Source organism: Empidonax traillii, unplaced genomic scaffold (genome assembly GCF_003031625.1).
Source record: "Empidonax traillii isolate 1590-97213 ecotype Southwest subspecies unplaced genomic scaffold, ASM303162v1 scaffold11:size2795301, whole genome shotgun sequence".
In the NCBI taxonomy this organism is placed as follows: domain Eukaryota; kingdom Metazoa; phylum Chordata; class Aves; order Passeriformes; family Tyrannidae; genus Empidonax; species Empidonax traillii.
In genome coordinates, this window is record NW_020955204.1 from 628,270 (window position 1) to 649,299 (window position 21,030).

At 36.9% G+C, this 21,030-nt stretch overlaps 1 protein-coding gene across 1 annotated transcript in view; it reads left to right on the plus strand.

The window, feature by feature from the left end:
* MYBPC3 (myosin binding protein C, cardiac) overlaps window positions 1-21,030 on the plus strand; it is a 62,176-nt gene that overhangs the window by 37,791 nt on the left and 3,355 nt on the right. Inside the window, exons 24-32 of the mRNA XM_027886511.1 lie at window positions 538-642; window positions 3,694-3,882; window positions 5,936-6,070; window positions 7,279-7,446; window positions 8,717-8,805; window positions 13,122-13,317; window positions 17,750-17,889; window positions 18,651-18,810; window positions 19,357-19,493. Coding sequence (XP_027742312.1) covers window positions 538-642; window positions 3,694-3,882; window positions 5,936-6,070; window positions 7,279-7,446; window positions 8,717-8,805; window positions 13,122-13,317; window positions 17,750-17,889; window positions 18,651-18,810; window positions 19,357-19,493 — 1,319 coding nt within the window. The remainder of the gene's footprint in view (window positions 1-537; window positions 643-3,693; window positions 3,883-5,935; window positions 6,071-7,278; window positions 7,447-8,716; window positions 8,806-13,121; window positions 13,318-17,749; window positions 17,890-18,650; window positions 18,811-19,356; window positions 19,494-21,030) is intronic.

Genomic DNA, 21,030 nt, shown 5'->3' on the forward strand with positions numbered 1-21,030 from the left:
TTCCCTGGTCCTGCTGGCCACACTGTTCCTGATACAGGCCAGGATGCCACTGGCCTTTTTGGTCACCTGGGCACACTGCTGGCTCATGTTCAGTTGCTGTCAATCAGCACCTACAGGTTCTTTTTCACTTGTCCACTTTCCAACCACTTTTCCCCTAAGCCTATAATGTCGTATGGGGTTCTGGTGGCCAAAGTGTTGGAGCCCACACTTGGTCTTAATGAACTGCTGTCAGTCTCAGCCCATAAATCCAGCCTGTCCTGATCTTTCTGCAGGGCCTTCCTACTTTCCAGCAGATCAGCACCCCTCCCAACTTGGTGTTGTCTGTGAATTTGCTAATGATAGATTCAATTCCCTCATTCAGATCATCAATAAAGATATTAAACAGGACTGGGCCCAACTCTGACTTCTGGGGAAACCACTAGTGACTGGATCAATGCCATACAGGAAAAAATAAGTGTTAAAGAAAAATATTTAATTTAACTTTTATAAAGAAATTGAAAAAATAACAACTCTCATTCATTCTCATACTTTCTTCAGATGTTCCTGACCCTCCGGAAGCTCCCACAATCAGCAACATTGGAGAAGATTACTGTACTGTGCAGTGGCAACCCCCTAAATATGATGGTGGGCAACCAGTACTTGGTAAGAAGTCCTAAAATATAAAGTCCCCTGCAGCTTTGCCTGTATTTTTTTTGCTGCTCCTTTAAAGTGGCACAGAAGGATTCTCCATGTTTACTCACTCTAGGAAGGCTGACCCTCAGATACTAAAGACTCTGATATGTTGAACCTTCAAAGCAGTCTGGGTTCTGGCTCTTCAATTTTGAGGAGACAGTGCCCCCTACCCGCGCTGTTTGAATCAGAGAAGTATTTCAGTGAATAAGTTACCACAGCACAAGAAGGTAACATTAAAAATAGTTAAAGCTAAACATTCTCATTCAAGACCAAAATTTTAGGTCAGTATGTAGGCCTTTGTACTTACCTATCAAATATCAAACAGATCTCTGGCCACCTCAGTCATCAACTCCAGACATCTGCAATCTCAACTCACACAATACATGTTTTTTAGTGGAAAACTACTTCATAATTCTATTTCATACAAAACAATGGGTCATTAAACACTTTTCAGTCATTTTAAGGACCTTAAAATCTGTACTAAAACTAGATTGCAAAGTTATCGTGTAATGCAGGAAATGAGCAGGTACAATCAAGAATATCACTGACACTATTTTAAGTTCTGCTCAGAGCATGGTGGGTTTTAGACAACACTCTCTGTGATCCTCAGAAGAGAAATAAATAATGCAGGATCTTGAACAATTTTAGGGAAAAAAAGTCCCTCTGCAGTCCATATCTAGCAATTTGTTTAATAAAGATGTCTTAGTTTCTTTAAAAAAAATACACTGAAAGCTATATGAACTTCCACGGAGATGTCAGGTATAGAAATGCTCTAAAATTCTTTTAATCCCCTGCATATTATCTGAAAGAGAGGAGTTTGCATTTGCTTTTGGACGTTTGTACTTCAATAATTTCCACAAGATCAGTCTCATTTAATTCAACAGAATTTATCTGTGCAGGAACAGACAAGGTACTGGTAGGCCAGTCCAGACCTTTGTGATCTCATCTGTTCTGACCAGAAGCAAGCAAGAAGTTAGCAATTTAAACTATTATATGCAAAGACACGTGCCAACAGCTGTCCCGTTACCACAGCCAACCCCCACCTCACTGACTATGCAAAGTCCATAATTTTGTTTTGTAGAGTTTTCAGAGTAGTATTTTAGAAAGTTTTTTGTTTTGTTTCCACTGTCAAATGAATTATTTTGTTAATGTTCCACTAATGACCCTTTGCACTACCTGAGGGGTTTTCTTCAGTCAGTACAGGACTCCACTACTAATAGAGCTACAACAAAACTCCTGCAGCAGTGTTGGGGCCAGGGCAGTGGGTGGAGAGGAAAAGCCAAGGTGCAGCACTATCCATTCAAACATAGCTTTGAAAGCACTTTAAAAAGGCGGGGGGGGGGGGGGGGGGAAAGGCCTTTGCATTCTTATCTGTTTTCATAATTGATACAGATGGCATTGTAGGCAGAACAGATATAAAAAAGAAATTCATACCCCATCTTCACCTTTCATGGGGTTTTGTGTGATTTTCATATTACTAAAACAGTATCTTTATCTCTCACACATTCTGTGCATTTGGGGAAATAATCTGTTTTACCAAATGTCGCCAATACTACCAGTATTGTCATTTTTCCTCCTTTTTGCCTTTTTTTTTAAGTGCAGTTCTGGTATGCCACAGTAAAGAAATGTCTCCATTCTGACAGGAAACCGCTTATCTAAAATGGTAGAAAAACAGAGACTAAGCTGATGAAACTTCTCTCAGTCTCACAGACCCTGGTGAAGAGAGAAAAAACCAGGAACATATCAAAGGGATCATAAGTTCTTTGCTTATAGCTTTTAACTCTGTTTAAAAGCTACTGAAAACAAGCATGCCAGGAGTAACTTTATGCATTAGAAGTGATAATAAAACCTGTCAGCTTAAAGGTACTTCCACCACTCATTTCCCAAAACATTATGTAGGGTCCCTTGCTCTTCTTGCACTTCAACACAGACAGGAAAGGCCGCTGATGAACGGTGTCTGTGTGTACAGCACTGTCAGCAAATGTGCTGCCTCCCTTTAGACACCCTAAATGTGAATCTTACTTCCCAGGTATACCCAAGGGACTTTTGCAAGGTTGATAGCCATGACCTTGGTGAGCAGCAGGGATTGAATCACTCCCCTACACAGCTTAATTCATAAGTCCTTGCTTTAGACTTATGCTGTGGTAGCTGACTGCAGTTACAGACATCTGTACAGACCTCTGCAGCCTATGGGTAGAAACAGATATACAATATACACAAATACATGGCACATGTAAATGAGTATTCAGAGTGTGCCCCAATTATTCATTCTGTAGTTAAAAGATGAAGAGCTTTCAAGGCAAAGTTTGTTTAAAAGAAGCCTACATGGGTCACATCCAGTCACGCTATCTGCAACAGAGAGAAGCAGCAGAAATTTAATACAGCTGGATGGAAAGAAACAGTTGATCAGTCCTTTGTAGCAGGTCAACTGGAAAATATCTTATATGCATGTTTCCAATGTGATATACAACCATCCTCCATATTAAGCATCAGGAATCACAGATTCCATTGTTAGCTGTGGGAAATGAGAAGTTTATCTTTTAAACTCATAATCCAGCTTTAGTGATTCTGAAAAACAGCATGGTAGTGTGGGAAAGGCTGTAGATGTCGAGTGTGTGAGGGAGATGTACTAAGAACAAGAAAAATGGTGAGAGGCCATGTCTTACTCCACTGTAGGGCTGAAGCAAGCTGGGATCTGCCCAGCCTGGCAAGCACTCTGCACTCCGCAATTCCACCATCTAGCAATGAACACAAAGATCTAGCATTAGTTGTTGGATAAAACATTCAAATTAAAAAAAAAGGAATTGTCAAACTGTTTTTCTAATTTTTGGGATTCGTGCTGTCAGTCAAGATTAGTGAATTGCAGCAGAATACAAGAAAAAATTAATTTTTTAACTCTATACTTCATCTTATAATTTTCCAGGCAATTTCTTATTCACTTACAAGGTTGTTTTTTTTTTTTTCCTGCATGTGAGATAACAATTTGCAGTTCTTTTACATCATAACAGCTATCTTTTCCAGGCTATATTTTAGAAAGAAAGAAGAAGAAGAGCTATCGATGGATGAGGCTGAACTTTGACCTTTTAAAAGAGCTGACCTATGAAGCCAAGCGAATGATTGAAGGAGTAGTTTATGAGATGCGGATTTATGCTGTGAATTCTATTGGCATGTCCCGGCCAAGCCCTGCCTCAAAACCCTTCATGCCAATTGGTGAGTTTTGCAACTCCAGGTTATTTCTAGAACAAAATCAAGATGGGATAATTTTCGCCTCTTTCTTCTCTTCAACTGCTCTTATAGCTAAAAAGAATGTGTTTAGAAAGAGGCTATCAACCACCTCTATGTTCTATATTTAATCAACCTTTTCCTTTGTAATCTTCCTCTTCTCTATCTCTCATTCCTCTTCCTGAAGAGCACAGAGGTTCCAGTTTCATGAAATTGCTGATGAATTTTTAGTTGTTATAATTAGAAGTGTGACAGTCAAGCTGGATCTGGAAAGTAGGAGAACTAATTGACAGAAATTTCCCTGTCCCTCTCAGCTTCTCTTGTTCCCTTATGGGTGCAAATATCACAGTATCCCACCCAGTACTCCCTTAATCCCAGCCCTCTCCACAGCTAAAAGGATAGCTGATTAAGAAAATATTTGAGGAATGATTTTCTATAAATAATTCTTCCTAACACAGCAGTGCGGTGTCTCCTGCAGTCCCTGAGCAAACTAAAGGAGTCCTCAGGAAGCCTGCCTGCTAAGACCTTTAGGGAGAAGACCCACAAAAATACAAATAGCGGGAGATTAAAATGACTAGAGTTGCTAAATCTACCAATATCAGTGAAGGGGGACAGCCTGCTGAAGGAGATAATGTAAAAGCAGATGATGCAGTGAAGGAGTCAGAAGGAAATGCTGAACTGCAAGAAGGGTCTCATAATTCTGGATTTCAGACACACAACGGCTGGTCTGCAACAAAAGAGGCCAAACAAGAACCATCAAGTGGAGCTACTGAAAAAAAAGGTCCAAAGTTTTCATGGGATAGGCAGAGTTTTACTTGATTAAGGATAAAGTTCACACTTACTGCTTCAGAGAAGAGGTTTGGGGTTTCGATCGTGTACTGTGTGGTTGTGTATGCTCCCAACTGCATTTGCCTCCTGTGTGCTGTCCTTGCTACCATGTGAATATGAGAATTTTTGACACAGTTACAGAAATGAAACTGGGTATTTCTGTTTTCTGGTGTCGGTTTGGTTGGATTGGTTTTTTGGTGTGGTTTTTTTTTTTTTTTTTTTTTTTTTTTTTTTTATGATAACTTTGGAACTAAGGTTAATTTCAATCAGTTTCAAAATTTATAAACCTGTATATAACTTACTTTGTAAAACCTATTATGCATATTCAAAAGATGTTCAGTTTATGCCAAATATACCTTTCTTTAACACGATTGCTCTTATGCCATGTATACTAAGTTTCATGGTCCTGAAATCTCAATGTTATTTTGAAAAAATTATCCTTCTGTTTGCTTTTTGGAATAATTTATTTCATAGTAGAACTTGTGTATATTTTGAATTTTAAAGTTAGGGTTTTTCTTGATTGTTTTTTCCATTAGTAGACAATAGTCATGCTGAAGATGACTGCATTTAGCTAGTGGTCTTTCTGAGCTATGGATTTATAAACAGCCACAATACACCCATTCTGAAGAGATATGAAAAATCTATATCTAAATCAAATTAAAATTCTTCAAAATATTTTTCTCAAGTATGTATCTGTTGCAAATGTATAAATCAGGACTAGTGTTTCTGTAAATATGTAATTGTAACTTTTGGTGATTTTCTCCACTGTTAAGGAAAATTAGTAAAGTCAAATTTAGCCAGTGATGAATTTGATCCTCTGACTGTGTGAATTTTGTCCAATTACATTCAGGGTGTAAGTACAGAATACAAATTGTATGTATTTTTATTTCTAAACTTTTCTGCAGGCTTCTGATGACAATTTAACTCCCTTCTACAAGTCTTTTTTCTGTAGCTTTTCTCATAAGGGAGAACCTGTGAACAGGAACTACCATCTTAGCCTCTTGTTCCCCTTCCTGTTATAGGAATACTATGCTGTGCTTCTGTTAAATGAAGTATTAGGAATTACACTTTACAACTGAGCTTCAGCTAGATTTATTTCATTAAAAACAGACAGTGGTATATAAATCAGCTGTTAATCACTCCTTGTATAGCCTTTGAATTCTCTAGTAATATTGTTATTTCTCAGAATCTACTTCTATATATTTCCTTACAGCTCCTCCAAGTGAACCAACCCACTTTACAGTGGAGGATGTTTCTGACAGCACTGTTTCCTTGAAGTGGAGGCCTCCTGAGCGGATTGGAGCCGGAGGATTAGACGGTTATATTGTGGAATACTGCAAAGATGGATGTAAGTAAGATGAGTACTAGGCAGCAGCAACTGAAAGTTTTAAAAGTACTGCAATTGCAATAAATTTCACTGCAATATACCACTAACCTAACCATGCCCAGTATGATTAAATTTGAGCTCAAATCTGTCTAACATCCTTGCCAGCCATCACCATACTTACTACGATGTGACTGTAAAACCATGAAAGCCACATCAACCATAATGTCATCTTCACAATCATCACAAACTTTAATACAGATAAATAATACAAAAATATCTTGTTGTTCTATAGTCATTACTACACTTTTGTATCATTCATGAATAGCATATTCCTTAAAACCAACATAATAACATGACAGTGATAACACCAGTCAAACTTTAGAGTAACTGTTACCTTACCTCATTTAATACTTGTGCTGATAATAAAGAGTGTAACAGCACCGTATCTACAACACTCTATGTACTGTGATGCTACAATATAACATTTGTCATAAAAGTCAAACAACAAATTTATAGTAACTTTAAAAATGAAATTTTCCCTGATACTATGTTTGATTGCCATATAATCTAAACAAGGGAGTTTACAGGGTATAATTTATCCAGAAATAATTTATAGTCTTTAATGAAACATCATTAAGGAATTACCAGAATCTCTATGTCATTGTCATAGAAGAATGATTTTTTCAGTCATTTTTTTGTGCATTAGAGTAACTAAGGAAGCACAAAGAATTCGGTTCTATGGTGACAATTGAGACTAAATAATAAATTTCAACAATTATGTACTCGATTATTGTTTTCAGCATATGTGGCTCTTATCAATCTGTTTTGACATCCACAGGAGATATATTTATTTCAAGAAAAAAAATTACACTAAGGCTTCACTTTCTTACTAAAACTACTTCCAAAATTCTCCCTCCTCCTTTGTAATGAAAATAAATGTTAAGAAGTCACACAGCTCTATGCTCTATAAAACAGAACTACAAAAGGAACTACACAAAGATGATTCCCTTAGCTATTTTGAATAACAAAGTGTAGAAATTCCTTAAACTCATGTGTAAACACATCTACTAGATCCAGAGTTCTTATTGCAACTTATTTTATTCCCTTTGAAGTGTGGTGTTGCAATTTAAATTCATTTTACGCTAAAACAAATTTACTTTCAATTGCAAACAAGGCATTAGTTTGGAAAAACAATGTATTGTTACAATATGCAAATACTGTACTTGCAGCTACAGAATGGATTCCTGCACTTTCTGGCCTAACTGAGCGCACATCAGCACTGATTAAAGACCTGGTCACAGGGGACAAACTTTATTTCCGTATAAAGGCCGTAAACTTGGCTGGTGAGAGTGGAGCAGCAATAATAAAAGAGCCCGTTACTGTTCAAGAGATCCTGCGTGAGTATCTATGCTGAATAAATCTTATTCATTTATTTCCTCTGGTCAAAATTCTGCCTTCATCTAAGAATAACATGCAAACAGTTCTTTCACTTTGATGAGGTGCCCAGTATCTTCTGATTCTGAGAACATCACTATAATGCACAGGTCTTATTTTTCTAAAGTATAGTTTTTAAAATAAAATCCTTCTTCTGACTTTCAAAATGCGCACATTTCACCTCTTGCAATGGCACTGTCAGCATTTAAGAAATATATTTTTTAATATTTACCTCTCTGCTCAAAAAGCTGTTATATTACTGCAAAATTACTTGCAAAATGCAAGAGATCTATTTACTTCATTGTCCCAGATTATTAATTAACACCCTGTGTATCACCCAACAGCAGTAGATTTTCATTCATTTGACTGGAGTCCAAAAGACATCAAGAGCTGTTAATAGTGGATTCCTCAAGCTTGGCTTGCACAAAGTGTCTGCCAGAGTCTCACTAACAGTAAAATGAGCCAGTGTAAATGAAACGAAGTTGTAATGCATCTCAATACCAAATGGTCACGAAGACAGACATTCCAAGAATCTTAAGAAACTCTTTCTGTAAATGACAGGGAAAAGAATAAGTATCACATGGAGAACGTAGAAAGCTTTCCAGTGAGGTAGAGGAAAGCAGAGGCTAGATGAAAAAACATGCAGTAAGGTACTTCTTTTCTTAGTGAAAAAAGTAAGCTACAATAAGACTCCACTATCTTAAAGAAAGAACTTGAACTGAATGACAGTAGGAAGATAAAGGAAATCCATCAGTTGCTCTGCTTTACATATCTCCAAAAGGCAATTTACAAGGAGCTGGTGTATCAAGATAGCAATAGATAAATCATAACTTATAATCACTCTTTTACTCCAATATATCCTTTGTCCCATCCTTTCTACTGAACTGGAGAAGTTCTCGAGAGAAACAAAGTCCCCATAGAAGGTTTACATCCAACAGAAGTCACCTGAATTTGGCATTTCAGATGCGATGCAGTTTCACAAATCCAGCTGTCACTGAAACATGCTCAATTGTAGATATACAACTGAGACTTGATACTAAATTTTTACCCAGACAAATACAGTTGAAACTACTTAGAGAAGGAGCTACTGGCTAAAAGTATAAACAGTGTTTCCCTAATTTTCTTATGCATGCAGTTATCCAAGTTTCTTCAGTGTTTTGCCTAATTTGTGCTATAAGTAATGTTGCAAATTATCAAAAGCTATGTATTTAATATGTTAATGCTTAACTGCAGAGCGTCCCAAATTCTGGCTCCCACGTCATCTCAGACAGACTCTGGTGAAGAAAGTGGGTGAGACAATCAATATTGTGATCCCTTTTCAGGTATGTATCTGCTTCTATTTTGTCATGGTTATTTATCATTACTTAACTAGTTTCCCTTGTGCAAGTTCCCATTGCTTCATTGCTTAAGCAGTATTACATCAGCACAGCTGATGATTCAGGAAACCCTCTCAAACATTTGAGGAAGGAGAGGGAATCACTCTTTTTTCAGTCATAATTTTTTTACAGTCAGAGTTTCTTCCTAAATCCCTCCTTTTGGGGAAGAAGAAAAAGTAAGTAGTGTAAGTAAGTGCAAGCTCATTCTTGCTTATTGAGCACAGGATGCACCTTTGAGAGAAGTAGCCAAAAATGTATGAATTCAACTAACTGCTCTTCTAGGACCAAGGTTCATGATGCTACTGGGCAGCTTCTTTGCAAAAAGTATGTATGGTAATTTCTGAAAGGCTGAGTACAAAAATTAGAGTTTGCATATAAACAGAAGATCACAGTTGGCCCTGTGTAGTCTTTGTGTGTGTATACAAAGAACAGCTTGGGCATTACTTTACATGAGCTGAAGGTGTAAAAAATACAGCATGATGAGGATTATCAAGGATGCATGTATGTAACTACATATGTCACTGTGGCATGCACAGAATTGCTAAAATGTACACAAAGACTGACCTGACCAATTACTCTGTATTGGCAACTATCTGACTATTCAAAAAGCACCACAAGCATTTTTTCAAATGTAAGATTCTAATAATCAATACAGGGGAATTGGTGTTTGTGAAGAAAAGGCTTTCTAAGTGAAACATAGCAAAAGAAATTGTATCTTACAGATTCTGGCTCTGACAGAGATATCCTCAATAAATTATCATTTAATCAAGTCCTCATTTAAAATTTCAAGACACTAAAATTTCTCTACTGTCCAGGTTTGACATTTATGAAAGCATAATAGTTTAGCTGAAGAGTTTTGAAATTCTCATATAAAAGACACTGGAGGCACACAAAAGGTTTTTTCAGCGAGGGAGGCATATATGCACACATCACCTATATTCTTTTGTTTGAGCAGTACCAACATGAAAAAAGAAATCTATCAGAATAAAATCTATGTAAACTTAAATGTACATGTCTTTCTGCCCTGTGGTTACTGGGTTACATGAAAAGTTGCTTTTTCACAAAGATTTGTCTAATCAGTACACGTCTGCAAACCCATACATGGAGTAACTGTCTTGAATTGCATACCTGCATTATTTGAGTTCATTAGCATTAATGAACAGAGGTTCATTAATCCTGTCTGATCATTCAGCTGTTGCCAAACAAAATGGATAAAGACCACACCTTCCCTGAATTTTCCTCCATGGGGTCACGAACTGGTGTTTTGGTATTTCACCCTGGCAGTTTTTCACAGAACTGTGCTAAGCTAAGAGATTTCTAGTGCTCTGCCAAATTTGGCCAAATTGAACCAAACTGATTCAAAAGATGTTTGACTGACAAATCATGTGCTGGTATAAACTCTAGTCACCTAAAAGATAAGGCTAACAAAAAATGTCAAGATCTATCCATCTACACCAGATTTTACTCTGAAAATAAAAAAGCTAGAGGACTTCAATTCAAGAGTATTTTCTGAGAGTTTTCAGTTTGTCATAGTGTTGACTTGCAGCTTTTGCAGTACTAAGAATTGTTGCTCTGGCTATTTAGAACATGTAAAACTGATGATCTTTCCCCCCCACCCAAAAAAAAAAAAAATCAAAAAGAACCCTTTACATTTTTTAAAAAATTAAGTCACTGGCCATTTCTATTGAAGAAAAAAAGACTTCAAGTAGATACAATTATCTATTATCTAACAAAATTGGAAGCCAGTGTCTTCTACCATTTGCAGTTTCTCTGCAATCTTACCAGTGACCTCTGTGGTCACTACTGTGAAATTCTGTGTCAAGGTATCCTGGGTTTAATGCTATTTGCAAATCTGAAAATCTTAAGTTCAAAACATACAGAAAAGAGAGTATAACATTGTTACTAAGCCTTTTTCTGTTGAGTGCATTAAGCAGGTGGGACATTCTGCTGAAAGGAAGGGAATCAACACGCTCTTCCTTCAAAATTAACTACAGGAGCCTATGATTGAAGGGATACTATATGCTACTAGAGGATAAAATTCACAGTATTACTGAGCAGCATTCTTACCCATCATATATGTGTGAATAAACATCTAAGTGCATTTAAATTCATTTTTCCCTGGCTGTGAACTCCCTAAAGTTTCCCTGGTGTGCTATTTAGCCACTCTGTCACTCACTGTTCTCTCTCAGATTATCTATTACACATTGCAGAAATCCAATCCTCTGACATATGTATTAGGAACATGCTTTCTATCTGTTTGTGCTTTTCACAGTCTATAAATATAAGAGTATATGAAAACCAACACTTTGAACATTTGCAATCTTTCATTGGCACTCATAGCACATAAAAAAAGAGGTGTTGTGACTGAATATATCTGATCAACCACACTAGAACACTAACACTAATGATCTTGTAACCAGCTTGAAAACCTGCCAAGTATTTGTCTTGACAAACTAGAAATTTAAATAAAATGCCCATATAAACACACCATCTTAAGCAAACTATTTTTATTTTGAAAGCATTTCCCTAGCCAAATTTTTCAAGCAGAATCTTCATATAATTTTAAAATATACACATATAGAGACAATTCTTGTCAAGTTCACTGATAATAAGACATGGATATGGAAAATAAAACACAGAACAACCCAAACCCTTTTACTTGTTCAAGAATTTCCAACAGATCTTCTAACTGAAGAAAGGAAGCCACCTCTTCCTCTAATACATTTTTGTTATAGCTGTAATAGTTCTTTGTAAGGGTTCTATGAAATGAGACCAGGGTAAAAGTACATTGGAATTGGACAAAATTATTTTTTATCTATTATTTCAGAGCTACAGGCCTGAGGTGCTTCTGATATGTTCCTTGGCAGAAAGCTGTAAGAAAATTATTTACCAGATAGGTAAAATGGAAGATCCAAAAGCATTTCTTGTTCAAGGTTTATAATTAGCCCTGATGTAAAATAAATTAAAATATATCTGACGAGTTAGATGCCCGAGAAAAGAACATCTATGAACAAATAGCAGTTTCTAGGAGTTTTAGAAGTCCTTTAAGTATAATTTTGAACAGATCTTGGCCTGAATCTTATAAAAGATGAAGTGGGTTTTTTAATACCACTGAGAAAGAAATTATACTACACAGACTTTCTGAACAAATACCAGAGAAACTTGAAATAAAGGTATAGCAATGCACAAAGATTCATTATTATTCTGCCTTTAGGCACCAATCTGGGTATCTTAATCTCCCTTTGTAGGCTAAGGAAAGGGATACAGTCTTTCAGAGTATGTTCCAGACACCCAGTAGACTGAGAAGCTTTCTGGAGCTGCTTTCTCTGCTCTTTACTGAAGGCAGTGTCCTGACTTCAGTGCCTCAGACTTCAGGGCAGCCTAAGCAGAGCTGACTGCTGTCTTGGAAGGTCTCACTTTCCCTCCCCACCTGTTTGAACTGCTCCAGGCCTGTGCTGCACTGTTTCACCAGGGTAATCTGGCAGAAACTTAAAAAAACCCACTAAGTTTTTTTTTGTTAGATTAATACACTTAATAAATATGATATGGCCATTTCCTGTTTTCTTGGAATTCTTGGTTTGGAGCTGTATTGTGGAAGTGGCACTCTAACAACTAAGAAGAACTAAATATTATCTACCATTTTTCCTGGAAACAGCTGAGTGACAGTGATGTAAGGTAATGATACCTCACTGATTCCACATCTTCCATGGGTGTAGCAACACTGACTGCTTAGGTTGACAGTCACCAAAAAAACTTTTCAATGCAGAAAGAATTGTACAGTAAGTTTCACATCCCGAGATTTCAAAATGATAATAATTTTTCAAAATATCTTAAAAATGCCTGGGGACAGAGAATTAAAAGCTTTAAGAAAGGGAGGAGAAAGGGGGCAGAGCTAATAAACTCAGATCTATGAGACTTCTGCTAATACCAACCAGAACAAGCCACATCACCTGGTGGCTTCACTGATGCCTGGGAAAGAGTACTAGATCAGCACAAATATATTGTTCCTGAATTTATTCTCAATATAATTTCAGCCTCTAACTAAATGGCATCCTCAGAGCATGGTGTCACTAAACCACACAGATGGGAGCAAATATTCATCTGCAAGAAAACAGGAATTGTAAAGTATTTAGAGAGCTTACTGTCTCAACTCTGCATATTACATTAGGCTTTCTAGATTTATAGATCACTAACAGAAAAAAAAGTAAATCTATTACAGCGCCCCCCTCCTCCCAAAAAAACAAACTTTTTTTTCTCTTCAGGGTAAACCAAGGCCCAAAATCACTTGGTTGAAAGATGGTCAAACTCTGGACTCCAAAGATGTGGGAATTCGGAACAGCAACACGGACACAATTCTTTTCATCAGAAAGGCAGAGCTTCATCACTCAGGAGCATATGAAGTCACTCTTCAAATAGAAAACATGACTGATAAAGTTGCAGTAACAATACAAATCATAGGTAAGAACCTGACAACATCACAACCAAGTAGATTGTTCAAAACGGTGGCCAGACTGAGGCAAGCCAAGGATCCAATTACCACAGAATACCTTCTCTGTCAATGGTTGATTGCAGATGACTAGGACAAAGTTCAGAGCAGGGCTAGCACGTCACTTTATTTTCCTGCGATATTTTCCCAGCTTGAAATTGTCTGTGTCCTAGAGACTTTCAGAGGAGGAGGGATTTTCTGTGTGTTCCATAGCTCTTCAGGTATTTCTTTTCTTGCATGATTTTATCCAGTCTGTTTTAATCCAGGTCTAGTTTGAGAATCCAAATATCCTTTTGAAAGGAATTTCAGCTTAAGTGCACGTATCTATTTGCTCTGATGTCCATACAGTTTTGTACCAGAAAAAACCATGAATAATCGTTCACCTTTTCCAATTGTAGCCTTCAGTCACGCACTCCTCGGTTAACTTCCTCAAGTTTTAGACTCTTCATTTGATTATTTTCAAACAAACATCTTTTCATATCTATGATATCCTCATCAATCTTCTTTCTACCATGCTGAGAGGGATAGAAAGAATTTGAGATTTCTGGTGTTCTTAGGAATATCATATTGTCCTTAAGGAAGGAAATACAAATCTTGGAATGGTTGTACTCCTATTTGTTGGATTTTTTTTCATTAGACAGGACAGCGAAGATATAATCATTGCAATAATATACCTCTACTGTTCCAAAAATTAGAAATTACAAGGCACAGTCCTGTGAATTTGGAAAATCCACATTTAATGCCTTACTCTGTTAAAAGTGTCTAGTTAGCCTGAGGCTTATTCTCTATTATACAATTTCCAGTCTCTTTTCTTGTGTCATTTTAAAGGAATGCATTGCCAAAATTTCCATATCTTCCCTTGGGATTTTGTGAGATGTGTTCTGAGATCTCGCCTACTCAGATTTCATTAATGTTCAGCCAGAGTTGTTCTGTTTCTCCTCATTACCACTCCATATAACATTCTTCATAACTGCTTTTATTTCTCTTTCCCCACACTTTCACACTGTCATCACAAATTTCCTCCAATTTATCAATACATTTTTAGAATGTGTATTTTAGCACAAAAAGAGTATTTAAACATAACTCTTCATATTTTGGAAGGAAAGATGCTGACTGTGCTCTGCTTACAGTTTTATAAATTAATGTTGGCAGAATGGGTATGCGATTGTGCCAACAGCAAACAAGAAAGGCATAACAAATTGGAGCAAATACGTCTTAATACCAGCAGATGCTTCTGCTCAAGAGGATGGCTGCAGTTTGGCAGGAGCAAAATAAGTAAATGGCAGCTAAAACAAAATAATCCCAAGGTTGCCCAGAGAAGCTCTGGATGTCCCATCCATGGAAGAGTTCAAGGCCAGGCTGGATGGAGATCTGAGCAACCGGGTCTACTGGAATGCGTCCCTTCCCATGAAAGGGGGTTTGGAACTAGATGATCTCTAAGGTCCCTTCCAACCCAAATCATTCTGTGACTCAGCTAAAGGGGAGTAGTGCACTATATACCAAAATACCTTTCTGAAACGAGTTAGCGATTCTTGATTCTAGCCACTGCTCTTGGAGCCTGGTATCAAGTATCTTGCACCCATTGTTTGATACTGTAGAGAGTCACAAAAACACATCCATGTACCATTGTGAAAGTTATTTCAAATAGAAAAGGAACGGCTGAAAAAAAGCAACTAATTTTCTCACACAGATTAATGCATGTCAGAGTTGGAGAACAGGCATGAAACTTTTTAATTCTTGAACAGTTTACTCAGCTGAAAGGGATTAAGTGCATTTCATGTAATTCATGACCAAGAAGAGAAAGGGCTTGTAACATTTGCAGATATTTTACTATCAAGGCATCTGCTCTGATTTTGTCATTCTGTCATCAGAACTACCTCTTTTCAATTCTGTCAACTGCAATGTTTGCTCTGCAGATTTTATATTCTTTTGGCAGGACAGAAATATGGGTAATTCAGGCACTCTTTCTGTACTACAAGGGATGCTTTAGGTACCGTTGAATGGCAGGCTGAAAAGCCAACCCAGCTTTCAGAGATACAACAAGTCAATCGGTGACCTTCTGAGATGTCTTCTCATCAGCTAACTTCCCTCAGCAAATGTCTACTTGATGAAGAAGTAGCATTTGTGCCTTCAGCCCCTATCTTTTTTTGGAATAAGGCAAGCAGCTCTGCTGCTGTGATGAGTCACATGTCAGTTCCAAAGAGGAGGAAACACTTCTGTTACTGTTGTCACCTTTCCCTGTTGCCAAAACAGTTGCTGCCATTTACTCTAGAGACTTACAAAATATGCACTTTTACTATGAGAATACAGTATATTTTAAATGATTTTAGAAAGCTCTTAAATAATGAAAATATCTCCATCTCTGGAGAATATGGTTCCCTCAACATTTTTTCCCCTTCTACATGAATCAATAAATTTTGTCTTCCATTGTGCCTTCTATCGACTAAAGCAAACTTCAGTGCAATTTTTTTTTAAACTAGAATTAATAGTTTTTTCATTATGTATTATTTGGAAATATAAATAATAATTTATTTTTGAAAGATAATTCACATTTTATGTCTTCTTCCCATTCTATAAACTTCATTAGTTTGCAAAACTCCTCAGTTGAGCTTGTGCCAAGGGTAACACAAAATACTTCCTCAGAATACAAATCCCCACTCTAACACACCACCCTACAGAGGAAAATAATTTGGTACAGAAGCATCACTAGATTTAACTTTTCCCATCCTCTGTTCACAAGCTAGAGATGAACTGTTTAGTACTGAAAAAGGAATATTCTACAAAGGAATTTTGAATAGATATTCTTGCAGATTTCATGATTCCATCAAACCACAAAGATCAAGAATATAAAAATCCTTTCAGCAAATTTATCTCTCTACTTTTTTTTAAGATTATCCTTCATAAATACACACACAGGTATGTAGTATGAAAAATTCTTCTCTTCAAAACAGAATGGATTGATTTCTCTGTAATGAAGATACACATCTAGAAACATAACTAGATTTTTTTCTCTTCAGTTGTGATTCAAGGTAACATTTCCACATCTCCATAAGCAATGTTCATTTGTCAACACATTGCAATTCCCTACTTCAGAAACAGGGAAGAAAACGAAAGGAGGCTTTACCTGTTTGGTAGCTGCTGAGACACAGAAGATGGCAGGTTTTTCTCTGAAGTGTTAGTATCAAATAGGAAGAAAGAGGATGATAAATGGAATGAGAGCGATGTATTCCATATTCCTTATCACACTTCATGAAGTGCTCTAGTTGGTGCCACTTTGAAGGAGGACAGAAGGGGCCAACCTAATAATAAAGCAGTCTTCAATTCCAAAGTATGCGAGTGAAAAGAGAAGTAACACATAATGCTTTGACATAGAAAGTCACAGTTCCCCTAACAACAAAGGCTGATTTATTACTGATTTGCATATCCTTCTTTAAGGAATTAAATTAGGAGCAATCTATAATTACATTCCTTTGTGCTTTGCCCATCTCAAACCTACATCCATCAAATTCTTACATTTCCCTGATTTTTCCAGCTTAGCTACAGAAAGGGGAGACAGTTTCCATTCAGCTACGTAGAATTATCTTGAACTATTTTTCACTCAATCAAAAAATTGATTGACTACCCAGTCCTCCCCAACAGGCCCTGTAACTGTGTGCAGCAATCTAACATATAAAAAGGTGAATCAGTGTCTTCGAATTAAAACAGACAGGAATACTATTTAATAAATCTAATTTAAATGTTACAGCATTAGACTAAACGACATCAGTATAAACATGAATGATCATTAAAAAGAAGAAAAGAAAATAATTATAATTTCATACTATATATTTTTCTATATATTTCCAGGTATATTAAAATGGACACAGAAGTCTGTATCTCTTTGAGAATTTGTTTTTTTCTAGTTATTACAGAGAAATGTGGCTTAGTGGGCAAGCTAACAAGCACAGAGCCAACAGGAAAAAGTAAGGTATATCCCCAAATGGGAAATATTCCCAGAACCTCAGCTGGAAGACATTTGTACTCCACTACCATGGTTATATCAATGTAGCTAAATGTAAATAATATAGCTAAATAGTAGCTAAATAGTAAGTAATAAAACTCTAGTTTAAAGAGTTAATCACATCCATCCATGAACACAAACTTCTTATTCCATTTCAAAGAGTTTGCCTGGTTCCTATGTTACTAATTCTAATATGTTGTCTATTTCTCAGTAGCTTTCAGGCCTCTCAGAAGATCATTAAGAGGGTATTTGAAAATTTCCCGACTTTTCTGTTTACAGTTGTGTTGCTATGGAATGTTATAGACTACTATCCAGTTCTAGTTTTTTCCCTGCATGGGAGGAAATGACAAGGGTCTTGGATTCTGAACTAAAAGCTAAGGGTTTTTTTCATGTCTCTTCTGTAGACAAGCCTGGTCCTCCTCAGAATGTAAAGCTTGTAGATGTCTGGGGATTTAATGCAGCCCTGGAGTGGACACCTCCCCAGGATGATGGCAATGCACAGATCTTGGGCTACACGGTCCAGAAAGCTGACAAAAAGACAATGGTAAGAACTTGCACTCAGCCTATGACTTTGTATGGAGTTTAAACTACTGCCTGCTCTGGAAACATAGAGCCTTGAGGGCAATTACTGAATCCATGACTCTCACTTGTGTGTCCAGGGTGTCCTATGGCATACCAGAGGCAGTTAAACATTGAAAAAAAGAATTAAAAACTCCCAAAGGTGAAGTGCAGAACTGCATAAAATACTCAGTAGAAAATGTAAGAGAGACCAAGGGTCTCTCTTGTGGTCACGACTGCACAGATATCTCTGCTTGGAAGGTGAAATGACATTCTTTATTTGAAATTGTATTTTTCATAAATACAAGAAAAAACTGAAGTGGGGGGAGGAAGAGTCAGACTTGAACTCAGATGCTGGGCATAGTAGGTATCTACTGGGAGAGGTATGTATGCCAGTCGGACTGGAAAAGATCTTTCCCACAGAAGTCCTCATCAAGTAACCACATTCTGAGTACACATCTTGTACCAGAATCCCCAGATATGAGTAAGGCTAAGATGTAGAGAGTTGTGGGATTTTTTTCTCAAAATGCAAGTATTCATACATCTATCATACCCACCAGAATATAAAAGTAAGAAAATAGATCAGCCAATCTTCACAGGAAGGAACACAATATTCATTTCACAGGTTAGTGTTAATTATCTGCCTACCTGTATTTTTGTTGTTGCAAAAAGAATCTCTCAGTACTAAAACTAGCACCATGTCTGACCTCTCATAACATCTTTCTAAACAGTATAGTCTTGTTACAGGAATGGTATACTGTTTTTGATCACTATCGTCGCACAAACTGTATAGTGTCAGACCTGATTATGGGAAATGAGTATTTTTTTCGAATCTTCAGTGAAAATTTGTGTGGATTGAGTGAAACTGCTGCAACCACCAAAAATCCTGCCCACATCCAAAAAACAGGTAACATATTCTTCAAAACCAAGATCACAAAAGCCACTAAGTACCAGAAATAATACACTGGCAAATGAAAAATACAGTCTTGCTAAATGCACCACTAAAGACATTTTCATTATTTAGTAACTAGCACTTCTAAAGAATTTTAGCATCAAGAACCCCTATCTAGGCAGACCTCCTGTACTAATACAAATATCTGTTAAAAATATTTAATCACAGAGTCTTCCTAAACTATATCATTTTAAGAAAATAATACAACTGGGGGATTATATTTACACTCTGGGGTTAAAAGTTTAATGCATCTTTTCCCTGCTATCGTATTTTTAACAGAATAAGAAAACCCACAATTGCCAAGACCTTTTACCTTAACTAACACATGAAACATGAGATATGTTTTAGAGTGAAGTGTATTTAAAGCTTTGTTATAACACAAATGCCAAAATCTTTGCAGCGTCTCTAAATCATACAGGCAAAATAAGTGGCAGATAGATTGTACACAAGTCAGCAGAACTGAGAACACGGTTCTTACTATTTTGTTTCTTTGTATTGCAGGCACCACTTATAAGCCACCTAGTTACAAAGAACATGACTTCTCTGAACCTCCCAAATTCACTCACCCTTTAGTAAACCGTTCTGTGATTGCGGGATACAACACCACACTCAGCTGTGCTGTAAGAGGAACCCCCAAGGTACAGATCACAACTGTCACTGATATTGTTGCATCAACCCAAGATTCTGCCTTAGAATCCACATCAGTTCCGTGTGGCTGGAATGTAACATGGCTACATTAAGAAAAAATAGAATCACCCAGTCATCTCCCACCTTGGTCATAGTTGATGCTTAGGCAGAGTGCAAGGTGCAAGGGTTTGGGTGCTTGTGCCCCCAGTGGGGCAATGCAGTAAGGGAGATAGAGGGAAGAACAGTCACTGCTTGTGGTAACACCACACCATTGAAAATGTACCATGTGTGCATCAAACCTACTCCCTGAAGAAGGTAAACAACAATAAAATTTGTCTTCTCACAGTCTATCCTTTATTCTCTTCAGGCTTTCAAGAAAACAGCAGCTAATGTAATATACTGCTCCATTACCCTAAATGATATATAGGAACAGTTTTTCTGTTACATCAATACATCCGTACAAGTTTTAGAGAATCTGAGTTGTTTTGCAAAGTTAATTAGAATAAGGCCTTCTCTCATGTGTGAAGTTTTTTTGAAGGGATTCTGTTGGTTTGGTTTTTTAAACTCCCAGGAATGTAAGTCTCTTCAAAGAGCACAAAAAGATGTACTATTTTGTTAGTCAGGAACAAGCTGTAAAAACTGTATCAGCCAAGATCTAAATTTAGGTTTATCAAAAAAGGGAAATAGGCTTCTTTGTCTGCAGGGAAGGAATTTACCATATTATGACATAACCTTGTCAGAAATTTAAATTAGTACAATCACAAAAAATGCAAAACTCTTCTCCCTTCACCTTCTGGTTGCTTATTCCCAGCTCCTTTCAATTCCTCAAAGATTGCAAGGATCTGATGTCTACACAGCAAAACATGTATCACAATTGCTCAGAGCCCAAATTTACTCAAAAAAAAAAAAAAGTCTTTATGCAATTATTTTCTGCAGTTCTTTTGATGAAGAAGGAGCTCCAGACAAAACTGAAGTACAGAAAGGAAGCATATCCACGTAAACAGTTGCAAAAGAACACAAACATTATAGAAGAAACACCAGCAACTGCAGGCAAAATCCATCCTCCAGTAACTGCCTCAGCTTAGAAATGACAGTGTTAGTGATGATATTCCCACTTGGTTAACTGACGTTTTTGTGCATCTCCATCTACTTCATTCAGCTTCCGTGGTTTTAAGAAGATTCTTAAAAAAACTCCCTAATTTTACAGCTGTTAAATACAGCAGATGCAGGCTTTGGAATGCAGGCATGCTAGCTCATTCGTACACATTATCTCCAAGGACTCAAATAGTCCTCAACCTTCAGCACACCTAATAGTCTTAGAGCAGCTTTTCCAGATATATTTCTGTACTTGCATTGCCCAAATTACCTTAACAAAATGTTTCTCTACCTACTACAGTACTCTGAAAAAGGTCTTTTTCACAGAGATTAGCTTATGTTGATGGAGCTTTCCAATTCTGAATAACTATAGATTCTCAAGCACACCTCAGGTATGAAGTACAATAAAAGCCATATACCCAGAAAGATAAAGAGACTATAGAAGAAAAAAAA